The sequence below is a fragment of the Oncorhynchus kisutch genome, linkage group LG17 (genome assembly GCF_002021735.2).
Source record: "Oncorhynchus kisutch isolate 150728-3 linkage group LG17, Okis_V2, whole genome shotgun sequence".
In the NCBI taxonomy this organism is placed as follows: Eukaryota; Metazoa; Chordata; class Actinopteri; order Salmoniformes; family Salmonidae; genus Oncorhynchus; species Oncorhynchus kisutch.
Genome location: NC_034190.2, coordinates 15705677 through 15732375, shown reverse-complemented (window position 1 = coordinate 15732375; position 26699 = coordinate 15705677). Strand labels below are relative to the sequence as shown.

Sequence of the window (26699 nt, the reverse complement as noted above, 5' to 3'; positions counted from 1 at the left end):
AATGGCTTAAGGACAACAAAGTCAAGGTATTGGAGTGGCCATCACAATGCCCTGACCCAAATCCTACATAAAATGTGTTGGCAGAACTGAAAAAGCATGTGCGAGCAAGGAGGCCTACAAACCTGACTCAGTTACAACAGCTCTGTCAGGAGGAATGGGTCAAAATTCACCCAACTTATTGTGGGAAGCTTGTGTAAGGCTAACCGAAATGTTTGACCAGAGTTAAACAATTTAAAGGCAATGCTACCAAATTCTAATTGAGTGTATGTAAACTTCTGACCCACTGAGAATGTGATGAAAGAAATAAAAGCTGAAATAAATAATTCTCTCTACTATTATTCTGACATTTCACATTCTTAAAATAAAGTGGTTGTAACGACTTCTACCGAAGTCGATGCCTCTCCTTTTTCGGGCGAAGCTCGGCGGTCGACAAAATTATTACTAGGATTAAATGTCAGGAATTGTGAAACTGCAAGGGGCCCCTGTGGCATAGGTGTGAGTGGATGTAGTAGCGGTACTCCTTCTTCTTGTGATCGATCACCAGGGGTCGGCGGAAGGTCCCGGAACAGACTAGTCCCAGAGAGAGGCACAGGCTGAACACCAGGAACCCAGCACACTTGTGATGGTCCTGAACCAGGAAGAGGTCAAAGTTTATGGTAAAGGTTAGTCTGAGGGAGAATTACTGACGAAATGGCTAGGAGTTAATGGTATGAGATTTATACACTCTCACAAAATGACAACGAAACATGTTCAATTTTCAATCAGTATTCAAAAGAGAGAAATAACAGAATGTAGGATGTTCTCATGGTTATTATCCTCACAAAAGAGAGAGACACTCAATTTCAGATTAGTAGCGGTGTCACGTCTTGACCATAGAAAGCCTTTATTTTCTATGGTAGAGTAGGTCAGGGCGAGACTAGGGGGGTTAGTCTAGTTTATATTTTCTATTTGGGGTTCTAGGTTGTTTTTTCTATGTTGGGGTTTTGGTATGATTCCCAATTAGAGGCAACTGGCTATCGTTGTCTCTAATTGGGGATCATACTTAAGGAAGCATTTTTTCCACCTGTGGGTTATGGGATATTGTTTATGTTTAGTTGCCTGTTAGCACTGCATTGTCATCACGGTTCGTTTATTCTTTATGGTTTTGGTTTTTCTAAGTTTCACTTTCTTTAATAAATAATGTGGAACTCTATGTACTCTGCGCCTTGGGCCAACCATTATTACGAACAACGTGACAAGCAGTGAACCTTTCCCGATGTTTTCATGCAGGTATTCAAGAACAAACACTGTAATAAATCATATCATATTATCATCAACCAGCAAACCAGCTGTAATGGAACATCTGAAAAAAATGAAAAAAAAGCAGTGAAATAGAAATTAGAGGAGTAAATGATAGATCTCTTAGTGAATGGTTAACTAGGGCTGTTTTTGATCTTGTCTGTGAGTGCTTGCTCAGTGGTGTTGTACTAATGGTCCCAAGTGCCAAAAATCCCGATAGTCATTGTGCTAACAGTCAAAATGGAGAGGGTCACATGAACCTAGATGCTGCACTATACTCACACTTGTTATTATGCATGTATTTCTTAGTCAAAAATACATTATGTACCCAATACTGTAACCAAATCTTAACTTTCTGCCTCCTACAATACAAGTACATTGTCAACAATAGGTTGTAACGGTAATCAAGTAATATGTGTTGTCTGATAACATTCCAGAGCCCCAGGTGTTATATTCTTAACCTGAGCTCCCCTAAAATAGAAAGGGCTCATAGCTGGTATGTCTCACAACATACTCTATTCACAATGATTGTCAGTAGTTGCAGTTTTGCTAAATCTGTCCTCAGAGAGTTCAATTGGATATGGTAGAGTAGGGAAGGAGAGTGTGAGCAGTTCAATAGCAAGGGACTATTATAGGGGACTGTTATAAGAAGTACATAGGAATCATTTCTCAATGGGGCTGCTGCTTCATGTTGACTTATGAGTGTTTTCGCTGCCCCTATGTAGTGAGACAGCATTACCACCATAGACATTAAGGGTTACCACTGTCAAGTGATCACAACAGAGGCAACAGAACCAAAACCTGAAGGGAGATAGCAAACTACATACAACATGCATGCATTGTTATCATTAGCCACAAAACATTGATCTTGAAGACAGATAACAGAAGATGACTTCATTAGACCTACTTTTAGAACAACACCTTTCCTTGTGGATATGTAAGACATTTAAGCGTATTAACCCCCAACTGCCCTGAATGATTAGCAAGATGGCGCCGATAGAGATGGCAGCTTCACTTCTAGTCCTTAGGAAACTGTGCAGTATTTCGTTTTTTAAATATATTATTTCTTACATTGTTACCCCAGAAAACCTTAAGTGTTGCTACATACAGCCGGGAAGAACTATTGGATATCAGAGAAACGTCAACTTACCAGCACAACCAGCACTACGACCAGGAATACGACTTTCCCAAAGCGGATCCTTTGTCTGCACCTCCCAGGGCATTTAAACAGATTCCAGAGGCTGACCCAAAACAATGTCGCCGGAGGAGAGGGTGCCGAGCGGTCTTCTAATGAGGCTTCGGATGCGCGCACACCACCCACCGCTTCCGAGTATATTACTCACTAATGTCCAGTCCCTGGTTAACAAAGTCGACGAAATCAGGGCAAGAGTTGCTTTCCAAAGAGATATCCGGGATTGTAAGATACTTTGTTTCACGGAAACATGGCTAGCTGGGGACATGCTGTCGGAGTCCATACAGCCAACGGGATTTTCAGTGCATCGCAGCCAAAAGAATAAACATCTCTCCGGTAAGAAGAAGGGCGGGTGTGTATGACTCATGGTGTAATTGTAACAACATACAATAACTCAAGTCCTTTTGTTCACCTGACCTAGAATTCCTCACAATCAAATGCTGACCGTATTATCTCTCAAGAGAACTCTCCTCGGTTATCGTCACAGCCATGTATATCCCCCCGCAAGCGGATACCAAGACGGCCTTCAAGGAATTTCACTGGACTTTATGCAAACTGGAAACCATATATCCTAAGGCTGCATTTATTGTAGCTGGGGATTTTAACAAAGCTAATTTGAGAACAAGGCTACTTAAATTCTATCAGCATATCGTTTGCAGTACACAAGCAAGAAACACGCTCGACCATTGCTACTCTAACTTCCGCGATGCATCCCCCGCCCTCCTTTCGGCAAACCCGACCATGACTCCATCTTGTTGTTCCCCTCCTATAGGCAGAATCTAAAACAGGAAGCACCCGTGCTTAGGTCTATCCAACGTTGGTCTGACCAATTGGATTCCAAGCTTCAAGATTGCTTCAATCACGTGGACTGGGATATGTTTCGGGAAGCCTCAGACAATAACATTGACGTACAGTATAAGATGACTCTGTGAGCGAGTTTATAAGGAAGTAAATAGGAGATGTTGTACCCACTGTGACTATTAAAACCTTCCCTAACCAGAAACCTTGGATTGATGGCAGCATTCACGCAAAACTGAAAGCACGTACCACCGCATATAATCATGGCAAGGCGACTGGAAACATGGCCGAAAACAAACAGTGTAGTTATTCCCTCTGTAAGGCAATCAAACCAGCAAAGCGTCAGTATAGAGACAAAGTGGAGTCGCAATTCAATGGCTCAAACACAAGACGTATGTGGTAGGGTCTACAGACAATCATGGATTACAAAAAGAAAACCAGCCCCGTCGCGGACTTCGACGTCTTGCTTCCAGACAAATTAAACAACTTCTTTAGGCGCTTTGAGGACAATACAGTGCAACCGATGCGGTCCGCTACCAAAGACTGTGGGTACTCCTTATCCATGGCCGACGTGAGTAAAACATTTAAACGTGTTAACCCTTGCTGCCGGCCCAGACGGCATCCTTAGCCGCGTCCTCAGAGCATGCACAGACCAGCGGCTGGTGTGTTTACGGACATATTCAATCAATCCCTATCCCAGTCTGCTGTCCCCACATGCTTCAAGATGGCCACCATTGTTCCTGTTCTCAAGAAAGCTAAGGTAACTGAACTAAATGACTATCGCCCCGTAGCACTCACTTCTGTCATCATGAAGTGATTTGAGAGACTAGTCAAGGATCATATCACCCTGCCTGTCACACTAGTCCCACTCCAATTTGCTTACTGCCCCAATAGGTACACAGACGATGCAATCGCCATCACACTGCACACTGCCCTATCCCATCTGGACAAGAGGAATACCGATGTAAGCTGTTCATTGGGCGGCAGGGTAGCCTAGTGGTTAGAGCGTTGGACTAGTAACCGGAAGGTTTCATGTTCAAACCCCCGAGCTGACAAGGTACAAATCTGTCGTTCTGCCCCTGAACAGGCAGTTAACCCACTGTTCCTAGGCCGTCATTGAAAATAAGAATTTGTTCTTAACTGACTTGCCTAGTTAAATAAAGGTAAAATAAAAAAATAAAAAAATAAAATTGACTACAGCATTCAACACCATAGTACCCTCCAAACTCATCATTAAGCTTGAGACCCTGGGTCTCGACGCCGCCCTGTGCAACTGGGTCCTGGACTTCCTGACGGACTGCCCCCAGGTGGTGACGGTAGGCAACATCTCCGCTACACTGATCCACAACACTGGGGCCCCACAAGGGTGGGTTCTCAGCCCACTCCTGTACTCCCTGTTCACCCACAACTGTGTGGCAATGCACGTCTCCAACTCAATCATCAAGTTTGCAGACGACACTACAGTGGTAGGCTTGATTACCAACAACGACTAGACAGCCTCCTCCCTGTAGGTGAGGGATCTGGTGGAGTGGTGCCAGGAAAATAACCTCTCCCTCAGGAGATGATCGTGGACTTCAGAAGATAGCAGAGAGAGCACGCCCCCATCCACATCAACGGGGTCGCAGTGGAGAGGGTGAAGAGCTTCAAGTTCCTTGGTCTCCATCCGTCTATCTGTCTGTCCGTACGTCACACAGGACATCTCAGACAGCACTGGCCCGATTTTGACGAAGCTTGGGTGAATGATGCGTCTTGCCATTTACAAAATTACACTGATTGGACCAAGGCGGGAGCTCCAGTAATTAACTTTAAAATGTGTTTGTCCCTTAAGGTCCTTGTGTAATGTGAAATTGTACCCCCTAGCACAATTGTCCTTTGTATATTATTTATATACACTTGTGTTCCCACATGTACTTCCTGTATTGAGTTGTTGTTAATAAAAAAATATTTGTACAAATAAATAAGAGGATTTAAAATAAAAACTGAAATGTGTGAGTCACACCAGAGAGGAAGAGGCGAAGCGAGAAGGATAACCACTGAGCTACAGTATAATAAGAAAGGGTTATAACTGGGCCCAAAATCACCACCATAACCCCACTTACATACTCTATTTTTATGTATTTCACCCCTCCTCTTCGGAGGGCAAAAGTTATTTGTTTAACATTTGTTTGTGTTTTTACAAATATTTTGTTGCATATACATTATTCATAAACTTCACATACATGGTACTTTTATACACAGCATTACATGAAAGGAATATAGTTTTATAACTAAAATGGTACTTACATACTCTTGCAATAAGTTCCATGGGATCTTTAGTGACCACAGAGTTAGGACACTGCTTTAAGCTCATTTTTCCAATGTAGTCATATATTTCAAGTCTGATATGCCTACTTTTCTCTTAGAAATTGTATTATATTCATGGACAGTTTTGAATAAGTCATACAAATAAGCATAGGATATATTACATGTTCCAGCAAACAAATATAATTCTTGACATTTTAGTATTGTGCACATGCTAGGCAGAGATGGTAGGGGGACTCACAACTCATAAACACATTTTATTTGGTTAGGGTGTAATTCAATGGTGTTCCGTTTTCAAGTTGTAGACACAAAGACATACTTTATGAATGCCACCAGGGGAAAAGACAGATAAACAAAAGCCAAAAATATGCTGCTTAAATGAAATGAACAAGGAAGTAAATTCAAAGACAGATCACTGTAATTTATATCATATCACTTTTACAACATTAATTTCATTTTAATTATGATGAATTACTAGCTAACAATTAAATGTTTCTCAATAAAAATGTCAGAAGATCATTAAAAGTGTAAAAGAGAAACACCGAAATGTACAGTTGATTTGTCAGAAAGTAGCACTAAGGTCTAGGAGCACGAGAACAGATGCAGCCTTGGTCTGACGCCATTAAAAGGTAATTTACCACCTTCACGAGTACTGTCTCAGTGCTATGATGGGGTCTAAAACCAGACTGAAGCTTTTTGTATAGATAGTCTTCAGGAAGGCAGTGAGTTGCTGCGCAACAGCTTTTTCTAACATTTTTGAGTGGAATGCGAGATTTGATATAGGCAGATAGTTTTTTATATTTTCTGGGTCATGTTTGGCTTTATCAAGAAAGGCTTTATTACTGCCACTTTTAGTGAGTTTGGTACACATCCGGTGGATAGGGAGCCATTTATTATGTTCAACATAGGAGGGCCAAGCACAGCAAGCAGCTCTTTCAGTAGATTAGATGGAATAGGGTCCAGTATGCAGCTTGAAGGTTTAGAGGCCATGACTATTTTCATTAATGTGTCAAGAGATATAGTATTTAAAAAACTTGCGTGCCTCCCTTGATCCTAGGTCCTGGCAATGTTTTGTAGACTCAGGACAACTGAGCTTTGGATAAATACGCAGATTTGCTTTCTAATGGTCATGATCTTTTCATCAAATAAGTTCATAAATGTATCACTGCTCATGTTAATGTTATTACTTAGCTTCGGCTGGTGGATGTCCTGTAGAACCATCTACAGATATAGCGTTCGGGATGAAAAAGTTGAAGGAAAAAAGTTAAGGGAAGGAAAAACTAAAAATATAAACGGTTATTAAAAACAAATGTCTGTTGAATGTATATATACATCTATCTATAAAATCAGAACTGGAATTTTTCCTCAAAAAAGGTTATAAAAGTATGCTAGACATTTATATAATAAATCACACATAGTTTGATGTTTCTGTGACAAACAGTGAATTAGTTATTGATTTTTACCGCTTTAAAATTGCATTTTATAGATGATGTATTTCTATTAAATCAAAACTAATTTTTCCTCAAAACAAAGGTTGTATAAAGTATGCCTGACATTTATAGACTAAATCATATCTAGCTTGATGATTCTGTGACAAACGGTGAATTAGTTATTGATTTTTACATTTTAAATGGCTTCTGGCGAATGTCTGATGAATGTCCGAATATGTGAATATAAAACCAACTTTACCTAGGTTACACTTTTGGGTTCACGGTCGGTTAGACAAAATAATTGTCATAGTTACAAATCAGGTCGCCCTACCAAACTTCCCTGCTAAACATACTGTAGGTCTCTCTCTGCTGCGTTTTCGTTGACACAGCCTAAATGCCAATCACCAAACGAGGGGAGTAATGCAAGTGTGGATTAAATCAACCAAATTATGTTGAACACACTAGACATAAAACAGCAATACCGTGCTAATATTTTTAGCTTTATAAACTCAGCGGAGAACGTTCTCTCGATTCAACGCCACTCTGATATTGAGGGGCGTTTCTTTAAGACATGCATCCAATCCCCTTGGTCCCTTACGTATCTAGACCAATCATATGCTTCAATGTGCCGCGATTTATAGTGATGTGAAAGGTCAGGAAAATTATAGAGGTTTCTCTCGTTAGGTCAAAATGTAGGCGCAGATGCTTCGATTTCAAAACGATTTGGAGCAAAGCGGAAAGGTTATTGGACTAATTAGAAAAATAAAAGCAGTACTTTTCAATACAAGATATATAGTGTGCCGTGGGAGCGCGAGAAAAAGGTACCATACGTGTGCTTCCGTGTATGATGAGTGTCGCTACCGAACCGAAGTGTGAATAAAGTCAATACAATTTGCCCCACTATTTGAATGAAGTTACAGCGCATAAACATATCACGTAATCATAACACAATTCACAAATCTTAGAGGTTCAGAAAAAGACAGGAGAGCATGAAAATAGGTTACAACTGCTTCTCCAACAGAAATCCACGATGACAGTTATGATGATAACATGGCGACGTTGGCTCGGCAAGCCCATGCGCAGAAATACGTCATCGGGGATAAGGCTCGTCTCGTGCCGAACTGCGCAAGTGCCAGCCGACAACTCAAAAGGCACTCCAATATTTAAATACGTTTTTTACTCAAATAAAATCGTGTCAGTTTGTGCAATTTCACGAGGTTGGACTAACATGTTCAAATACTTAAGACATTGGCTCGAATTTAGGTTGTGCCTTTAGGGCTTCCGAGTAGCGCAGCAGTCCAAGGCACTGCATCTCAGTGGTAGAGGCGTCACTACAGGCCCTGATTCGATTCCAGGCTGTAGCACAACCGGCCATTTTTGGGAAACCCATAGGGCGTTCTTTAACTGACTTACCTAGTTAAAGATTTTTTACTTTTTTTGGAAAACTAACTCAAGGAATTATTTGTCACTTCTCTCATTGACTTAAAAAAAAAAAAACCTGCGTTCTCACACAATGTTTCATATCTTGGGTTAGAAAGTCTGTGGTTCAGTTCAGTTTCTCTCCTGTCAAGCGTGATACCATGTTCAAACCACAAACAATCCAAGACAATTACCACAATGTGCATTGACCAATACTTTTAGTTTGTAGGATAGGTGGAGCACAGTCCCTGAAAGGTCTGTGCACGGCCCTGGTGTCTCCGTTAAACTGTGGCAAACAATGACTCAGCAGCATTCAAGTGTGCATGAACCACACTTCATGTAATTATCCACAACAAGGAGGAAAGAGGACATGGAGAGGCATCATTGTCATCAGCCAGCAGTTTTTTATTTTTATTTTACTAGGCAGTTAAGTCAGTTAAGAACAAATTCTTATTTTCAATGACTGCATAGGAACAGTGGGTTAACTGCCTGTTCAGGGGCAGAACGACAGATTTTGTACCTTGTCAGCTCGGGGGTTTACTAGTCCGGTTACTAGTCCAACGCTCTAACTACTAGGCTACGCTGCCTCCCCTAATGGCAGTGCAGCCTGCCATTAGACTGCTGCTATGGAGATGGGAGAAGCTGGTCTGGGAAATAAGCAACTACTTTGATTTCATCCCAAATGGCACCCTATTCCCCATGTAGTGCAGTACATTTGCCCACAGCCCTATGTGCCCTGGTCTTAAGAAGTTCACTGAAGTAAATAGAGTGCCATTTGGGATGTAATTGTAGGCCTCTCAGGGATAGTCAGGTGGTGGGGGAGAGCAGTGGCTTGTGTCAACAATTAAGATTCTTCTTCCACATGTTCAGGTTGCCATTATTGGTAATGTGTAGCCTATCAATCATGCCCAAGTTGAATAATTATACTTGTCTCATGCCCCTTGTCTATGAATTTGCCCCTTATATTAAAAGCGGTTTTTTAACGTGTAAGCACTATTATAGTGTTAACATCAATCAGTGGTTCAAACCACACACAATCCAAGACTATTTTTCTGTTGTAACTCAGATGAAAAGCAAAACAGCAGTGTAGAGGAATGCAATTCCAGTTCAATTTTAATGCGAATTTACAGTGCAAACAGAACTACAAAGCCCAAAATTACTCAACACATCAAACCACTAAAGGAGTTGTGTGTATGTATGTATGTATGTATGTATGTATGTATGTATGTATGTATGTATGTATATATATATATATATATATATATTAGTTAGGTAAAAACAAGTTAAATCAACATGGTTAAAACAGGGCTCTAGGCAGCACAATAACACTATCATTATATCATTATGATTACTCTTCATTCCACATGTCTCAAAGAAACAGCTAGTGCACTGCCCAGTGTGCAATCACAACACATGCAACAACGGGAAAGGGTCGTGCAACAGGAGTCAAAACATAACTGAACTCAGAGTTTCAAAGCTTTGATGTGGTTTTCAAAATGGTATTCATGTTAGTAGATGTAACTTAAGAGTCTTGTGTTTTGTTTCAATGGAGAACATCTCAATGGCTTGGTCAGCATTGGTAGTAGTGGAGTGTTAAAACTAAGAATGTTCTCTCTAGTAACTAGTGTTAGTGATTGTCTGTTTTCTGCCTTTCCTTATTCTACATTTGAGTCTTCAAGTATTTCATTTAATCCTTCACGTTTGAGCAGGAAACCTCAGAATATACATCACTCTGCATCTCAAAGCCCACCTGATTTCCAATTTAAAGCACTCCTTTTGACCAGAGAACTAAGTAGGAAAGTAGCACACTAAGTAGGAAACAGGGTTCCATTTGGGACGCAAATGGTGAATAATAAACTTCCCTCTCCTAGGACAGCCTTTCACCATGCATCATTCAGAAGGGCAGAAAATGTAGTGTTGAGTATCCTTCTCATTCACTTTCAACTTCACAGCAGCCTTGCCTTCTACAGCAACTTCAATAAATAGATCATTAATAACTTATGTCCTTCAATCTCCGTGTCCATCGATCTACTACAGCATGTCAGGTTTTTAAAATCACAAGCAACTAGTGATATTTTTGTAACATCTGTATAAAAGTGTTCAGAAATTCCAATACTTCAACATTTCACATTAGTAATAATGGAGAGAAAAATCAACACTATAGTATTTACTATACATAAAGACAAGGAGACAAATGAGGAATTAGTAAGAAAAAAGGGAAAATACAAAGGGAAAAATACATTTAAAAAAAGCAGATGGTACATTCCACACTTAGCTTAGTGTGTGTGTGTGTGTGGGGGGGGGAAATCAGGGATTCCATAAATATATTCATGTGTATTAGTGTATAAGTCACACATCCATTTTAACAAAAATAACGTCAGTCACATTTTATTCAAGTTTTGGTCTTTGTACTGGTTAGCTATGCGTAGTGATGTCATTAGTCATATACTGTACATCGAGTGAGCATATTGTTCTCCCTTCAAGCATCACAGCCACACACTCCCCGGGCATGCCTAGAAAGAGCTAGTTAGGGAACTAAGTGTCATATACAGTTCCCATAGATCTATGTACAGCTACGTAACAAGAAGGCCAGGAGAGGTATCATCCCTCTGGATGGTTTTTGTTAATCTATTCAGCTCATCTCAGCTGTGTTTCAGGTGCCATGCAGAGTTCATTTACATTGGCAGGAAAAGGAGGAAACACCAGAGGGAGAGGATATAGCAGGAAAGGTGTTTCTAGAACGGTTTCTTCCTTATAAAGCGCTTGCCTCCATCACAGCACTGCTCTCAATTAGATAGCATAACTCTCTCTTCCCTCTCAATCTCTCTACAGCACTTAACCTACAAGGCCAGGCAGAGCGCCAAGGAGAGTTCCATAGTGTTTGTTCAGCTAATGTTAAGAAGTGCTGTACTAGCTAGCTACCATCTGTGTAAGTAGAAGCAGATTGCCAAGGATGACAGAGCAAGCAGAAGGCATTAAAAACAAAACAAGGAATGTTAGGGTGTAACTTCTGTCACTGTAATAACATACTTCAAAGGAATTTCACATAAATACATTTAAAAGTATGCCCTTTGCGGCACTCTATGACAGACCTGCTGCTAAAGTAGCAGACTAAACTCAATTCAGATTTACACTCAACCGAGTTTAATCCGCTACTGCTAAAGGTGACAGAACATATTTTCTGTCACCCAATTCGTCTCCTGAAGGGTGTGGGGTGAAGGTGGGGGAGGTGTAACAGAGGAATGAGAGCGGGAACAAATCATACAAAGACAGCGAGGGGAAAGAGCATCATTCATTCTTCCACACCGAGGAGAGGTTCCTGGATGCCTTCCTCTCCCTTTCCTCTAAGGGGGCCACTCCATCACTCGCGGGAACGGCCTACGATAGCCAGGATGTAGAGGAAAATGTTGATGATGTCGGTGTAGAGGTTGAGAGCGGCAAAGATGTACTCCTCTGGACTCAGAGCCAGCTTCTTGTTGCCCAGGAGGAGCTGGGTGTCCACAGCCAAGAACTACAACACAGAACATAGAGTCAGGAATAATTACTTTGAGGCAATCAGTCACGTAGGAATGAATCGTAACTCGTGCATACAGATCTGACTTTTTTGGTATTTTATTAGGATCCCCATTAGCTGGTACAAAAGCAGCAGCTACTTTTCCTGGGGTCCACACAAAACATGACATTTTCTGTATTAATATACAAGAACAGCTCAAGGACAGAAATAGCACACGTAGCCTACATATCAATAGATACACACAAACTCTCAGTCAAATAGGGGAGAGTAGGTACATCATCAGGATTTGCAGGTTAGGATTCAGCCCGTTATGCTGATGTTTTTCTAAAGCCTCAAGTTCTTAAAATGTTACCAGTGATGTTCTGCCATACTGCATTAGCCTGAAATCATCATATACACTATACTGAATAAAATATCAATCATTTAATAATGCTCTCGTCTTTAAATTGTCTTTCTTCATCTCCGCTCTCCTTCGTGTCCCACAACCTTATGTCACCGTTTCCTTGCTTTCCTCCAGGCATCATTACAGGTCACTGGGCCCGCTTTTCCACCCCTCCTTTCCAGATGTCCTTCCTTATTTTTTAAATTGAACCTTTATTTAACTAGGCAAGTAATTTAACAACAAATTATTTACAATGATGGCCTACCCCGGCCAAACCCGGACGACACTGGGCCAAATGTGCTCCGCCCTATGGGACTCCCAATCACAGACGGATGTGATTCAGCCTGGATTCGAACCAGGGACTGTTGTGACGCCTCTTGCACTTAGATGCAGTGCCTTAGACCGCTGCACCAATCGGGAGCCTTATTCTTCCACCCTCACCAACACTCTGTCCTCTCCCAATCCCCTCTCTCCACCCTCACCAACACTCTGTCCTCTCCCCATCCCCTCTCTCCATCCTCACCAACACTGTCCTCTCCCCATCCCCTCTCTCCACCCTCACCAACACTCTGTCCTCTCCCCATCCCCTCTCTCCATCCTCACCAACACTGTCCTCTCCCCATCCCCTCTCTCTCTCTCCTCACCAACATGCTGTACTCTCCCCATCCCCACCAACACTGTCCTCTCCCCATCCCTCTCTCTCAATCCTCACCAACATGCTGTCCTCTCCCCATCCCTCTCTCTCTCTATCCTCACCAACACTGTCCTCTCCCCATCCCCTCTCCATCCCCACCAACACACAGTCCTCTCCCCATCCCCTCTCTCCATCTCACCAACACTGTCCTCTCCCCATCCTCACCAACACTGTCCTCTCCCCATCCTCACCAACACTGTCCTCTCTCCATCCTCACCAACACAGTCCTCTCTCCATCCTCACCAACACAGTCCTCTCTCCATCCTCACCAACACAGTCCTCTCTCCATCCTCACCAACACAGTCCTCTCTCCATCCTCACCAACACAGTCCTCTCCCCATCCTCACCAACACAGTCCTCTCCCCATCCTCACCAACACAGTCCTCTCCCCATCCCCTTTCTAAATCCTCACCAACACACAGTCCTCTCCCCATCCCCTCTCTCCATCCTCACCAACACTGTCCCCTCCCCATCCTCACCAACACACCGTCCTCTTCCCATCCCTTCTCTTCTTCCCTCAGAATCCCTTTATACTGCCTTGGTTTAAGGTGAATGAGAGTTTTGGTGAGTCTGACTGGCTCCCATCACTGACTGATGGCATCACTAAGGTCATTTTCTTCCCCTTTCGAGTTTCCAAAATGTAGCACGGTTTTAAAAATTCTTGCTTCGTTCCCACTTTTCCACTCTGCAGATGAAATTTTATGCTGTTAGAGCTCAATGTGTATAGCCCTGCCTCAACCTTCTCATTTTGCAACCATCCCATTGACCATACAAGAAAAATTACAAATGTACTTGATAAACAATAGAGACCCTCTATAATAAAGCTGTCTCTTCCTGGGATTAAACTATGCCACGTCTCATTAATATACTTATGCAGGTGACACAGTGGTGGTGGATGAGTTGACTGCCCACCCCTTACAAAGCTGTTTCAGCAATTTGAATGAAAACTGCTATTCATATGCAGCCCATTATTGATGCAGTCAAGTGACTACTTACACAGGTAAAGAGCAGGGCTCCCAGGGAGGCGTAGACGATGTGGAGGATCCTGTGGCGGATGAAGATGCAGAGGATGGAGAAGAGCAGCAGGACGATCAGACACACGAACAGAACGCCCCGGCAAGAAGTGAAGTCATACTTGCTCTGGATAGGGGTAGAAAACAAGGAAATTAGGGATCGTCAAGGATTGTTATTGAGTTGAGGTTAAAGCCTCCGCAAGTTCCTCAATTCTCACAGGTTCAAAACATAGTTCCTCAATTGTCAAGGCTATGGGCTAGCATGTGTTAGTTATAGCATGTGTTAGTTATAGCATGCGATAATACATGATAGTAATAGTACGTGATAGTAATAGCACGCGATAGTATGTGATATTTACAGTACGCAATATTTACAGTACGAGATAGTAAATTATATTTACAGTACGCGACAGTAAGTGATATTTTCAGTACGCGACATTTACAGTACGCAACATTACGTGATATTGACAGTACGTGATATTTACAGTAGTAAGTGATTTACAGTACGCAATATTTACAGTACGCGACAGTAAGTGATATTTTCAGTACGCGACAGGAGATCTTTACAGTAAGCAATATTTACAGTATGTGACAGTAGTAAGTGATATTTACAGTACGCAATAGTAAGTAACATTTTCAGTACGCGACAGTAGGATATCTTTACAGTAAGCAATATTTACAGTACGTGATGTTGACAGTACGTGATATTTACAGTACGTGACAGTATGCGATATTTACAGTACGTGATATTTACAGTATGCGATATTTCCAGTACGCAATAGTAAGTGATATTATCAGTACGTGACAGTACGTGACAGTACGCGATATTTACAGTACGTGATATTGACAGTAGTAAGTGATATTTACAGTACGCGACAGTAGGCGATCTTTACAGTACGCGACAGTACGTAATATTTACAGTACGTGATAGTATGTGATATTTATAGTACATGATATTGACAGTATGTGATATTGACAGTAGTAAGTAGTTTACAGTGCGCGATACTAAGTGATATTTACAGGACGTGACAGTATGTGATATTGACAGTAGTAAGTGATTTACAGTACGCCATAGTATGCTATATTTACAGTACGCAATATTTACAGTACGCGATAGTAAGTTATATTTACAGTACGCAATATTTACAGTACGCGATAGTAAGTGATCTTTACAGTAAGCAATATTTACAGTTCGTGATATTTACAGTACGTGACACTACTGTCAATATCACAAACTAAGTGATATTTAGAGTACACAATAGTTGTGATATTTACAGTACGTGATATTTACAGTACGCGACAGTAAGTGTAATTTACAGTACGCGACAGTAAGTGTAATTTACAGTATGCGATACAGTACGTGACAGTACGTGATGTTGACAGTACGTGATATTTACAGTACGTGACAGTATGCGATATTTACAGTACGTGATATTTACAGTACGTGATGTTGACAGTACGTGATATTTACAGTACGTGACAGTATGCGATATTTACAGTACGTGATATTTACAGTATGCGATATTTCCAGTACGCAATAGTAAGTGATATTATCAGTACGTGACAGTACGTGACAGTACGCGATATTTACAGTACGTGATATTGACAGTAGTAAGTGATATTTACAGTACGCGACAGTAGGCGATCTTTACAGTACGCGACAGTACGTAATATTTACAGTACGTGACAGTAAGTGATATTATCAGTACGTGACAGTGATCTTTACAGTACGCAATATTTACAGTGCGTAAAAGTACGCAATATTTACAGTATGCGATATTTACAGTACGTGACAGTAATTGATATCAGTACGCGACAGTAAGTGATATTGACAGTAGTAAGTGATTTACAGTACACCATAGTATGCTATATTTACAGTACGCGATAGTAAGTTATATTTACAGTACGCGATAGTAAGTGATACTTAACAGTACGTGACAGTATGCGATATTTACAGTACGCAATATTTACAGTACGCGATAGTAAGTTATATTATCAGTACGTGACAGTAAGTGATCTTTACAGTACGCAATATTTACAGTTCGTGATATTTACAGTACGTGACACTACTGTCAATATCACAAACTAAGTGATATTTAGAGTACACAATAGTTGTGATATTTACAGTACGCAATATTTACAGTACGCGATAGTAAGTTATATTATCAGTACGCGACAGTAAGTGATCTTTACAGTACGCAATATTTACAGTTCGTGATATTTACAGTACGTGACACTACTGTCAATATCACAAACTAAGTGATATTTAGAGTACACAATAGTTGTGATCTTTACAGTACGCAATATTTACAGTGCGTAAAAGTACGCAATATTTACATTACGGGGGTACGCAATATTTACAGTACACGATATTTACAGTACGTGACAGTATGTGATATTGACAGTAGTAAGTGATATTTACAGTACTCGATCTTTACAGTACGCGACAGTCGGCAATCTTTACAGTACGTGATAGTATGTGATATTGACAGTACGTGATATTGACAGTACGTGATATTGACAGTGGTAAGTGATATTTATAGTACGTGATAGTAAGTGATATTGACAGTACGTGAAATTGACAGTAGTAAATTATATTTACAGTACGCAAGTGATTTACAGTACGCGACAGTAGGCGATAGTGCGTGATATTACGCAAATATTTACAGTACGTAATAGTAAGCGATATTTAAAGTATGCGATAGTAATAGTATGCAATATTTATACTAGGTGACAGTAATAGTAAGTAATAGTGATAGTAAGTGATAGTAATAGTAAGTGATCATGATAGTAATTGATAATAGGTGATAGTAATAGGAAGTGATAGTGATAGAAAGTGATAGGTAATAGTAATACAGTAAGCAATATTACAGTACGCATTATTTACAGTACGTGACATTACGTGATATTGACAGTAGTAAGTGATATTTACAGTACGTGACAGTACGCAATATTTACAGTATGCGATATTTACAGTACGCGACAGTAATTGATATCAGTACGCGACAGTAAGTGACTTTACAGTACGCGATAGTAAGTGATATTTACTACTACTTGATAGTAAGTGATAGTAATAGTAAGTGATAGAAAGTGATAGTAACAGTAGGTGATAAGTGATAGTAAGTGAGTAATAGTAGGTGATAGTGATAGGTGATAATAAGCGAGTAATAGTAATAGTAGGTGATAATAGGGAACGTGAGCTGACCATCGTGAGAGAGGTTAGTTTTACCCTACTGATGATGAGTTGTTGCAATAGTGATAGTAAGTGAGTAATAGAAGGTGATAGTAATAGTACGCAATATTTATAGTAGGTGGTAGTAATAGTAGGTGATATTTATAGTAAGTGATAGTGAAAGTAAGTGATAGTTATAGTACGTGATAGTAATAATACGCAATATTTATAGTAGGTGAAAGTTACAATAGGTGACATTACATGATATTTATAGTAGGTGATAGTTATAGTAGGTGATAGTAAGTGATGGTTATAGTAGGTGACAGTAATAGTAGGTGACAGTAATAGAAGGTGACAGTAGGTGATATTTATAGTAGGTAATAGTAATGGTAGGTGATAGTACGCATGTATGTGATAGTACATTATATTTATAATATATTTAAAGTACGCAATATTTATAGTATGTGATAGTAATAGTGAATAATAGTGATAGGTGATAGTAGGTAATAGTAAGATTAAGTGATCGCGATAGTAATAGTAGGTGATAGTAAGTCATAGTAGGTGATAGTAACAGTAGGTGATAGTAATAATAGGTGATAGTAAGTGATAGCAATAGTAGGCGATAGTAATAGGCGATAGTGATAGAAAGTGATAGGTAATAGTAGGTGAAAGTAAGATTAAGTGACCGTGATAGTAAGTGATAGTAGGCGATAGAAATAGTAATAGTAGGTGATATTAGGTGAGTAATAGTAGGTGATAGAAATAGTAATAGTAAGTGATAGTAGGTGAGTAATAGTAGGTAATAGTAAGTCATAGTAGGTGATAGTGAGTAATAGTAGGTAATAGTAATAGTAGGTGATAGTAGGTGAGTAATAGTAGTAATAGTAGGTGATAGTTATAGTGCGTGATAGAAATGATACGCGATAGTACGCGGTATTTACAGTACGCGAGTCAAATATATTTACAGTACGCAATATTTAAAGTCCGCGACAGTAAGGGATATTTACAGTACGCAACATTACGTGATATTGACAGTATGTGATATTGACAGTAGTAATAGTAGGTGATAGTAAGTAATAGTAATAGGTTATAGTAATAGTATGTGATAGTAATAATACGCAATATTTACAGTAGGTGACATTACATTATATTTATAGTAGGCGATAGTTATAGTAGGTGACAGTTATAGTAGGTGATATTACATTATATTTATAGTAAGTGATGGTAATAGTAGGTGACAGTAATAGAAGGTGATAGTTAAAGTAGGTGATAGTAGGTGATATTTATAGTAGGTAATAGTAATGGTAGGTGATAGTGATAGTACGTGTTAGTATGCATGTATATGATAGTACATTATATTTATAGTTTCCAATAGTAATAGTACGCGATAGTAAAACTGAAACAAAAAGGCCACGGAGGCAGAAAAAGACCACATAGTATCATGGTTCACAACAAAGGAAATGTGAGGGACTGGTAATGACAGCAAGGTGGGAGTAAGGACAGAGAGTGTGTGTTCATGCCTGTGTGGGGGGTGTACTACTGACCTGTAGTGAGAAGAGGACCACGGTGAAGCAGACCACAGCGGTAATGCCTACGGCCATGATGACCGTCTCTGTGTCATAGAAGCTGGCGATCATCCCCACCATGTAGGAAAGACTCAGGGTCAGGATGGACTGAGGACAGACACAGAGACAACGTCAGGATTACAACCACAACACATTCCTCTCACAGAGTCTAATACAACTAATATGTAGACAGTCAGGTCATCACTCAAATTGGTGTTCCATCTCATAGTTGATATGAATCCCAAACTGCACCCTATTCCCTACATAGTGCAATACTTCAAAAGTAGTGCACCATCTACAGAATGGGGTGATACTTGGGATGCAGTTAGAGTAAGGCCATACCAATGCCACCAGGTTCCAGGGGTGTTTAGTATAATGAATAGGGTAGGGCCATACCAATGGCATCAGGTTCCAGGGGTGTTTAGTATAATGAATAGGGTAGGGCCGTACCAATGCCAACAGGTTCCAGGGGTGTTTGCGGCGGAACTCTCCACAGCAGCTGAGGGTGATGAGAGACACGAAGAAGATGGCGTAGGACACGTAGTATGTCCAGGGGTTACGACGCACAAACAACTTGGCGTCGTCCACAAAGGTGAAGACGGCCACGAAGGAGAAGGTGACCATCAGCTGAACGGTCAGCACCAGGAACACCTGGGAGGGGGAGAAGGTTGGATAGACAGATGTTATAGGACTGTTTCAACAAAGTTTTTGAATAACTATGATAAAAGGTCAGTCAACACATAACATTGGCTTTGGAAATAAAATCCTGAAACGTTTCTAGCTTACGGTGACTAACCCAAAATTTGCACAACCGCGACACTCAAACGAGGCTGCAATGAAAACTAATGGGACTGTAGCGACTGTGTCGGCATCAAAATCTGGGGTGTGAACTACGTTTCTATTCAAGTGTTGGTTGACATGGTAATAGCTCAATAGTATTGGAGAAAAGTTTTAAAAAATGGACCCCTCTGACGCTGTACGTTAAATTGTGACGTGTCAAGACGTAACGTATGAAGCAACTCATTCTGTCTTACAGCCTCTCTCCACCAGATGTAGCACTTTTCTCACTGTTTAAAAACAAGACAGGGACAGGGTAAGGGGGATACCTAGTCATTTTTGCGTCATCACAACAAGCCATCATGACTCTCCAAAGCCGCTGTTAACTTTAGCGCCGCCCTTCAAAATGGTTTCAAATTCGAAACAAATCTAGGTATGCAATGACACATTATAGAAACTCTTTATAGTCTTTTATTTACATTTGAGGTGATAAGGTGATAAGTTGGACAGATCGGGAGAAAAAAGCAGTTTCCCCACACGACATCTCTCCTTTTCACTATCATGCAATAGGGTAAGCTTCTATTCTGTTCTCATTCATGCAGTCCCCTCTACTTCCTCACCTTTCTAATGAAGGCCTGTCGAATGCTCTTGTCCTCAAAGCCAGAGTTGGTGAACTCCTCATTGTCGTAGTAAGATGGTGGCACATCACCATGGTAACCGTCACCCATGGAAGCTGAAAACCCCCGACAACAACAACAAAATATTGGCAATCAAATGCTTGTCAATTGTTAGACCACCGCATGGGTCGTTACTACCACAGGTCATTGAGTGAGTTCTAGATTGATAGTTATTGATCTGTCAATCAGTTAGTCAGATAGTGTGCTAAAAAAGACAAACTTGGTTAATGAAGGACAGTGAAATAAAGATGCACAGGCAGCAGTTTCCAGGGGTAATTATACATCCATCTAAGTGGAAAACCAAACCACGACCTAAATAGAAAGAATTTCCAAACGTGCCTTTTAAAACGGAAAACTGACACAGCTTTATGGCACATAAGCGGGAGTGAAGACTTTCGTAACAGAATTAATTTAACTGTAGCCGAATAATGATGTGGAACACATGGGTAGTTAAGGTTCCCAAACTGCAGTATAGCCTGAGAGTTACCTACAGTGTTACAGTGTAGGAAAGAAGACTCCACTCTTCTAAACGATGACCAGCAATAAGCAGTCTCTGAAAACATATTCTGAATTAGTAGATGTCAACTTCCTTCCACTCACCGTTGGGGTCACCAGGGAACCCTGGCTGTGCAGGTTGCTGGTAAGGCCCAGCGGGGTACGGGGCCTGGGGAGAAGGCATCTGAGGGTACGGTCCCTGTCCAAATCCAGGGCCTCCCTGGGGGAACCCGGGCTGACCATAGGGTGCAGGTTGATCGTAGGGTGCAGGCTGGCCATAAGGTGCAGGCTGGCCGTAGGGTGCAGGCTGGCCGTAGGGTGCAGGCTGGCCGTAGGGTGCAGGCTGGCCGTAGGGTGCAGGCTGGCCGGGGTATGGAGCTTGCACTGAGGCCTGGGTGTAGTTGGGAGGGGGTATCCCAAACCCGGGCTGGGGCGGTCCGTAGACATTGTTGTGGAGGGGGTTGTTCTCCCCCATCAACCCGGGGTAGATGTTCTTGTCCTGAGACATGGTTTGTTTTGCTCACTGTTGGCCTGAGGGACAAGGAAACAAAGCAAAAACATGAGTGAAACCTGTATGGCATTTACATGCACATACCACTGTGTTGGGTGAGAGTTTGCATTTGATATAACATGACTAGCTGGAGTTCTGGAAAGTGTGGAAGTGAAATTGTGAAACATAGTGAACTTAGACTATGATGATGTTCGACATCTTCTCTAATTTGTCATACCGGTTAGCCTAGTTGTCAGCATTAAGGTTTAACAGACATCTTAGGCCAATAACATGAGGAAGTGATCTTTTTCTCCTTGATTGTTTTACTCCCTCCCTCTAACAGGAGGCACCAGGGAAAGTAATGAAAGTCTTAGCACAGTTTTGGCCACACTGCTAAAGATACAAGCACTGCATCTGTCCGTTTACAAAAAGAGTGATGAGAATGTGGAAGCAGGCTGGCAAGAGGCCCAGGCAGCAGCCCAGTGGGTCTTCCTGAAACCCCCAGAGTTTTCACACAGAATTGACGGTATGTTACATGTAAAATGTTTTAATAAAAAATAAAAAAAATAGGGCAATGTTTATATGACCTCCTTCCAAACAGTCCCATTATTACCACTTCCTTGCCGGTTTACACCTTTTATACATCCCCGTTGCGCAGCCGGCACCAGTGACGGGTGGGAACAGGGGTGTGCCGATGTGGGTGGGCATGTGCCGATGTGGGTATTCTATTCAAAAGAATAGATTAGCATATTTTAAGTTTAAATAGGTCACTGGTTTGTGCAGCCTAGGCCATGGCTGCGCCATTCAAATGAAATCAATATAGTTCATTAAAACAGACAAGACACAATTACATTCCCCTGCCCTGATCACAGGCAGCACAAATATTTTTCCCAAACAACTTGAGTGTCGCAGGAACAAACTGTTTTTCAACCAAAAAAGTGATATCTTTCCGATCGTGTATAGGAATCAAATGTCTGACCTGGATGAACCTCTGTAGGATCCAAAAAGGTCAGATCAGCTTTGCAATAAATAACTTCAACCAGACCCCTCTCACCCACAGAGGGGGAAGGAGGGAACTGGTGGGGGTTAACACCTCACACCCTGTTGTAAATCAAGGACAGAACATTCAGGTTTCCCTCTCCAATGTTCATCAGAGGAATGTGCCTTCATTTCAGACTTTTCCCGATGAAACTCTAACACGTTCTAAAGCGAATACTGGAACAATATTTCAAACATAGACCATTCCCCATGTTCTGAGGTGATCTAAAGAACACGAATGTCATTTAGGTTGTTATTTTGATGTTATTAAAAATGTTAGAAAGGAAATACTGTAAATTGGAAGAATACCCACGTTTACATCCGCGTTGTGCAAGAAATATGAACAATGATGAAAGTGTTTTTGTGAAGAAAGGAAAATGATTTTAGGTGCCATAAGAGATAATTGTTTACATAAACTTTGCACAGTGACAAGTCACGCCCTTGAGCGAGGTCAGGGAGTGTGTCAGCCTGACGGAACCGCCCTTTCTAACAAACTGTATAAAATTATTGGTTAATAATTAACATATCAGACCAGAGAGACGTAGAGCTGCAGCTCACATTTAAAGTGGTTTGAACTCTGCAGCTCTACACGAGGTAGAGATGATAAAGTCACCTCCTGGAAAATCACGGGTACGGCTGATTAGCTGTCCTAAGTAAAGTATCTAGAAAAGCTAATTGAAGAGGGACTATTCTACTACCTCTGCTCAAACCACCATAGTACGCTACTCTCATCACCCCACTGCGAACCATCGACACGGCTGGCTAGCCTATCTTCAAAGAAGCATCTTCCAGAGCGAATCTGGAGCTCTGTTCAGGACTACACGACAAGTCACCGGATACCAGACGACTGCAGAGGAGAACAGAGAAAACCCTTTTGGACAATCAGAGCTTTAAAAGCGTGCCTCGAAAAGGCCCCAAACACCCTTTCCAAGATGGTACGGTTCTGAGAAGAGACACGGCGAACTGAGGAATTTCACGTAAATACATTCATGATTTCTTACTCCAAGAGGGCAGCGGGTTCGTGTGTAAAGTATAGGAGTGCTATAAGTGAGAGTAGTTTCTAAAATGTACCAATGTTAAGTGTCTCGGTCCCTCTTTCGCCCTCTCCATATCTTTTGTAACAAGCAGCCATATTGTTGTTAGTCCGCTAGGGACCTGTTTTTAATGTATTAAGTGTGTATGTTTACCCTTGTTACCATTTAGTTAGCTAATAAATAAATAATTAAAACAATTTCTGTAGTACTGAATCATACGTAAGGCTCGGGATTTTGCAGATGCAAGGGGGTTACGACTGTTCAGAATGATGATATGATACGAGTTTATGATTAAAAGTTAACGGTTTCCGGATGTGATAGGTGAAGACCTTTAGAGTTTAATTTGGGAGATGGTAACTTTTTAAAGAACCACTCTCGTGGTGCCCCAGATCCTAATGCGTTAATTGTTACATGATTCATTAAAAAATTAGGTAACAATTAAACATATTTAGATAATATCTCTCCCTCTCTCTCTCTCTCTCTGAAACACACAACTCTTAAAGTGTACACTTCCCAGCTGTCAGGTTAACATCTAAATATTGTGAAACATATGTGATTGTAAACATGAAACTATTTGTGAAAAGATGTAATGTGATGTTGACCTTGTAAATGAGAGTATTAATTTTCAAATAAAGATTAACTAGTCAGTGGCCACACCCCCGTGAGCCCAGACATCCCATTTGGTGCCATGGACCACCCTTTTCCCTGAAGTGTATAAAACCCACTCCTGGCGAAATTCACATTAGACTAGAAAACATGCAGCTCACACTTCATGTGAAATGGTTTAAACTACAACTCTACCAAAGGACAAGTCAGAGAATGTGTAGTTTTGGCTACACGGCTAGAAATGGTTAAACTCTGAGACTATCGATCACTACAGAAGAAGTAGCCAATTCTAGACGACACAAATTACTAGTGTGCAGCTAGAAATTGCGTAAACCTAGAACGAGAATACCGACAACCACCAAAGCAGCTATTCTATGAGAAAATTTACAAATAGTATTCTGAAGTTTCCATTCTAACCACCGACAACCACAAAAGACATGGTGACTTCTGGGAAAGTTAACCAGAGACTCTGATGAACGATTGAGACATTCCAACAGAGAAGACAACAACAACAACAACATACGGTGTAAATATATACATTGCATATATACACTGCAATTATTCTCGAATGAGCGGCCGTTCATGTGCATAGGATTAGCATTTCAATGATTATTTCCGCTGTGTGTAGTGAATCCATTTTGTCTTTCCCACTCTCTCAGTCCCCACCCCTTTCCTTTGTCTACCAAGCCATCATATCAGCATAGCCCACTAGTGACTTTTCTATCATTGTTAGTAACCAATATCTACTGTTTGTTATGCAATTCTGTGTGATTATTTAGTTAGTTAAAAATAAATAATGAAGCCAATATATATTTTGGCGATTCATTATGGAAACTAGGGTTTCTGCAGATATCCAAGGGATTGCAATGTTCAGTAATGAGAACTGATGAGGTAATAATCCATTAACCTGTTGAAACTGGGGGCCCTATTTTCATTTTTGGAAAAAGAACATTCCCAAAGTAAATGGGCTATTTTGTCAGGACAAGATGCTAGAATATGCATATAATTGACAGCTTAGGATAGAAAACTCTAAAGTTTCCAAAACTGTAAAAATATTGTCTGAGTATGTCAGACTGATATTGCAGGTGAAAGCCTGAGAAAAATCCAAACAAGAAGTGACTCATGTTTTGAAAGCTCTGCGTTCCGATGCGTCCCTATTGAGCAGTGAATGGTAGATAGCCCAGAATCCTTTTTCTACGTATTGCCCAAGGTGTCTACAGCATTTTGACATAGTTTCATGCCTTTATGTTAAAGAATGAGCGTAAGCGACAACATTGCGTAAGTGTCTGGCTGAGGGCTCTCAGAGTAATTCTTGCGTAATAGACAGAGGTAGCTATTTTTCCTCCCGGTCTTACTGAAAATACAGCTATTCCGGTTGATATGTTATCGAATAAATATTTGAAAAACACCTTGAGAATTGATTATAAACAACGCAATTTCCGGTCGAATTCTCAGCCAAACGTGAAGAACTAACGAAGTTATTTCGGCTACAAAGATAATATTTTTGGAAAAAATGAACTTTGGCTGTCTACCTGGGAGTCTCGTGAGTGAAAACATCCGAAGCTCATCAAAGGTAAACGATTTAATTTGATTGCTTTTCTGATTTTCGTGACAAGGTTGCCTGCTGCTTGCAAGGCATAATGCTATGCTAGTCTATGATAAACTTACACAAATGATGGTCTAGCGTTGGCTGTAAAGCATATTTTGAAAATCTGAGATGACAGGCTGATTAAAAAAAAGGTTTCAATATATTTCACTTGGGATTTTCATGAATAGGAAGATTTTCTAGGAAGATTTATGTCTGTTGCGCTATGCTAATTAGTGTCAGGTGATGATTACGCTCACGGACCCGGGTTTGAGAGTCACAAGAAGTTTTAAACAACACAATGAAACACCAAGTCAATCACACTTCTGTGAAATCAAACTGTCCTCTTAGGAAGCAACACTGAATGACAATAAATTTCACATGCTGTTGTGCAAATGGAATAGACAACAGGTGGAAATTATAGGCAATTAGCAAGACAACCCCAATAAAGGAGTGGTTCTGCAGGTGGTGACCACAGACCACTTCTCAGTTCCTATGCTTCCTGGCTGATGTTTTGGTCACTTTTGAATGCTGGCGGTGCTTTCACTCTAGTGGTAGCATGAGACGGAGTCTACAACCCACACAAGTGGCTCAGGTAGTGCAGCTCATCCAGGATAGGACATCAATGCGAACTGTGGCAAGAAGATTTGCTGTGTCTGTCAGCGTAGTGTCCAGAGCATGGAGGCGCTACCAGGAGACAGGCCAGTACATCAGCAGACGTGGAGGAGGCTGTAGGAGGGCAACAACCCAGCAGCAGGACCGCTACCTCCACCTTTGTGCAAGGAGGAGCAGGAGGCGCACTGCCAGAGCCCTGCAAAATGACCTCCAGCAGGCCACAAATGTGCATGTGTCTGCTCAAACGGTCAGAAACAGACTCAATGAGGGTGGTATGAGGGCCCGACGTCCACAGGTGGGGGTTGTGCTTACAGCCCAACACCGTGCAGGACGTTTGGCATTTGCCAGAGAACACCAAGATTGGCAAATTCGCCACTGGCGCCCTGTGCTCTTCACAGATGAAAGCAGGTTCACGCTGAGCACATGTGACAGACGTGAGAGAGTCTGGAGACGCCGTGGAGAACGTTCTGCTTCCTGCAACATCCTCCAGCATGACCGGTTTGGCGGTGGGTCAGTCATGGTGTGGGGTGGCATTTCTTTGGGGGGGCCGCACAGCCCTCCATGTGCTCGCCAGCGGTAGCCTGACTGCCATTAGGTACCGAGATGAGATCCTCAGACCCCTTG

The 26699-nt window shown here is 41.2% G+C and overlaps 1 protein-coding gene across 1 annotated transcript in view; it reads right to left on the bottom strand.

The window, feature by feature from the left end:
* Positions 1–9503: 9503 nt before the first annotated feature.
* LOC109907231 (protein lifeguard 1) overlaps positions 9504–26699 on the bottom strand; it is a 50498-nt gene continuing 33302 nt past the window's right edge. Inside the window, exons 2-7 of the mRNA XM_020505078.2 lie at positions 20813–21238; positions 20156–20268; positions 19209–19409; positions 18738–18866; positions 14005–14148; positions 9504–11929 (exon numbers count right to left, since the gene is read on the bottom strand). Of these exons, the coding sequence (XP_020360667.1) occupies positions 11780–11929; positions 14005–14148; positions 18738–18866; positions 19209–19409; positions 20156–20268; positions 20813–21215 (1140 nt within the window). The 5' untranslated portion in view covers positions 21216–21238 and the 3' untranslated portion in view covers positions 9504–11779. The remainder of the gene's footprint in view (positions 11930–14004; positions 14149–18737; positions 18867–19208; positions 19410–20155; positions 20269–20812; positions 21239–26699) is intronic.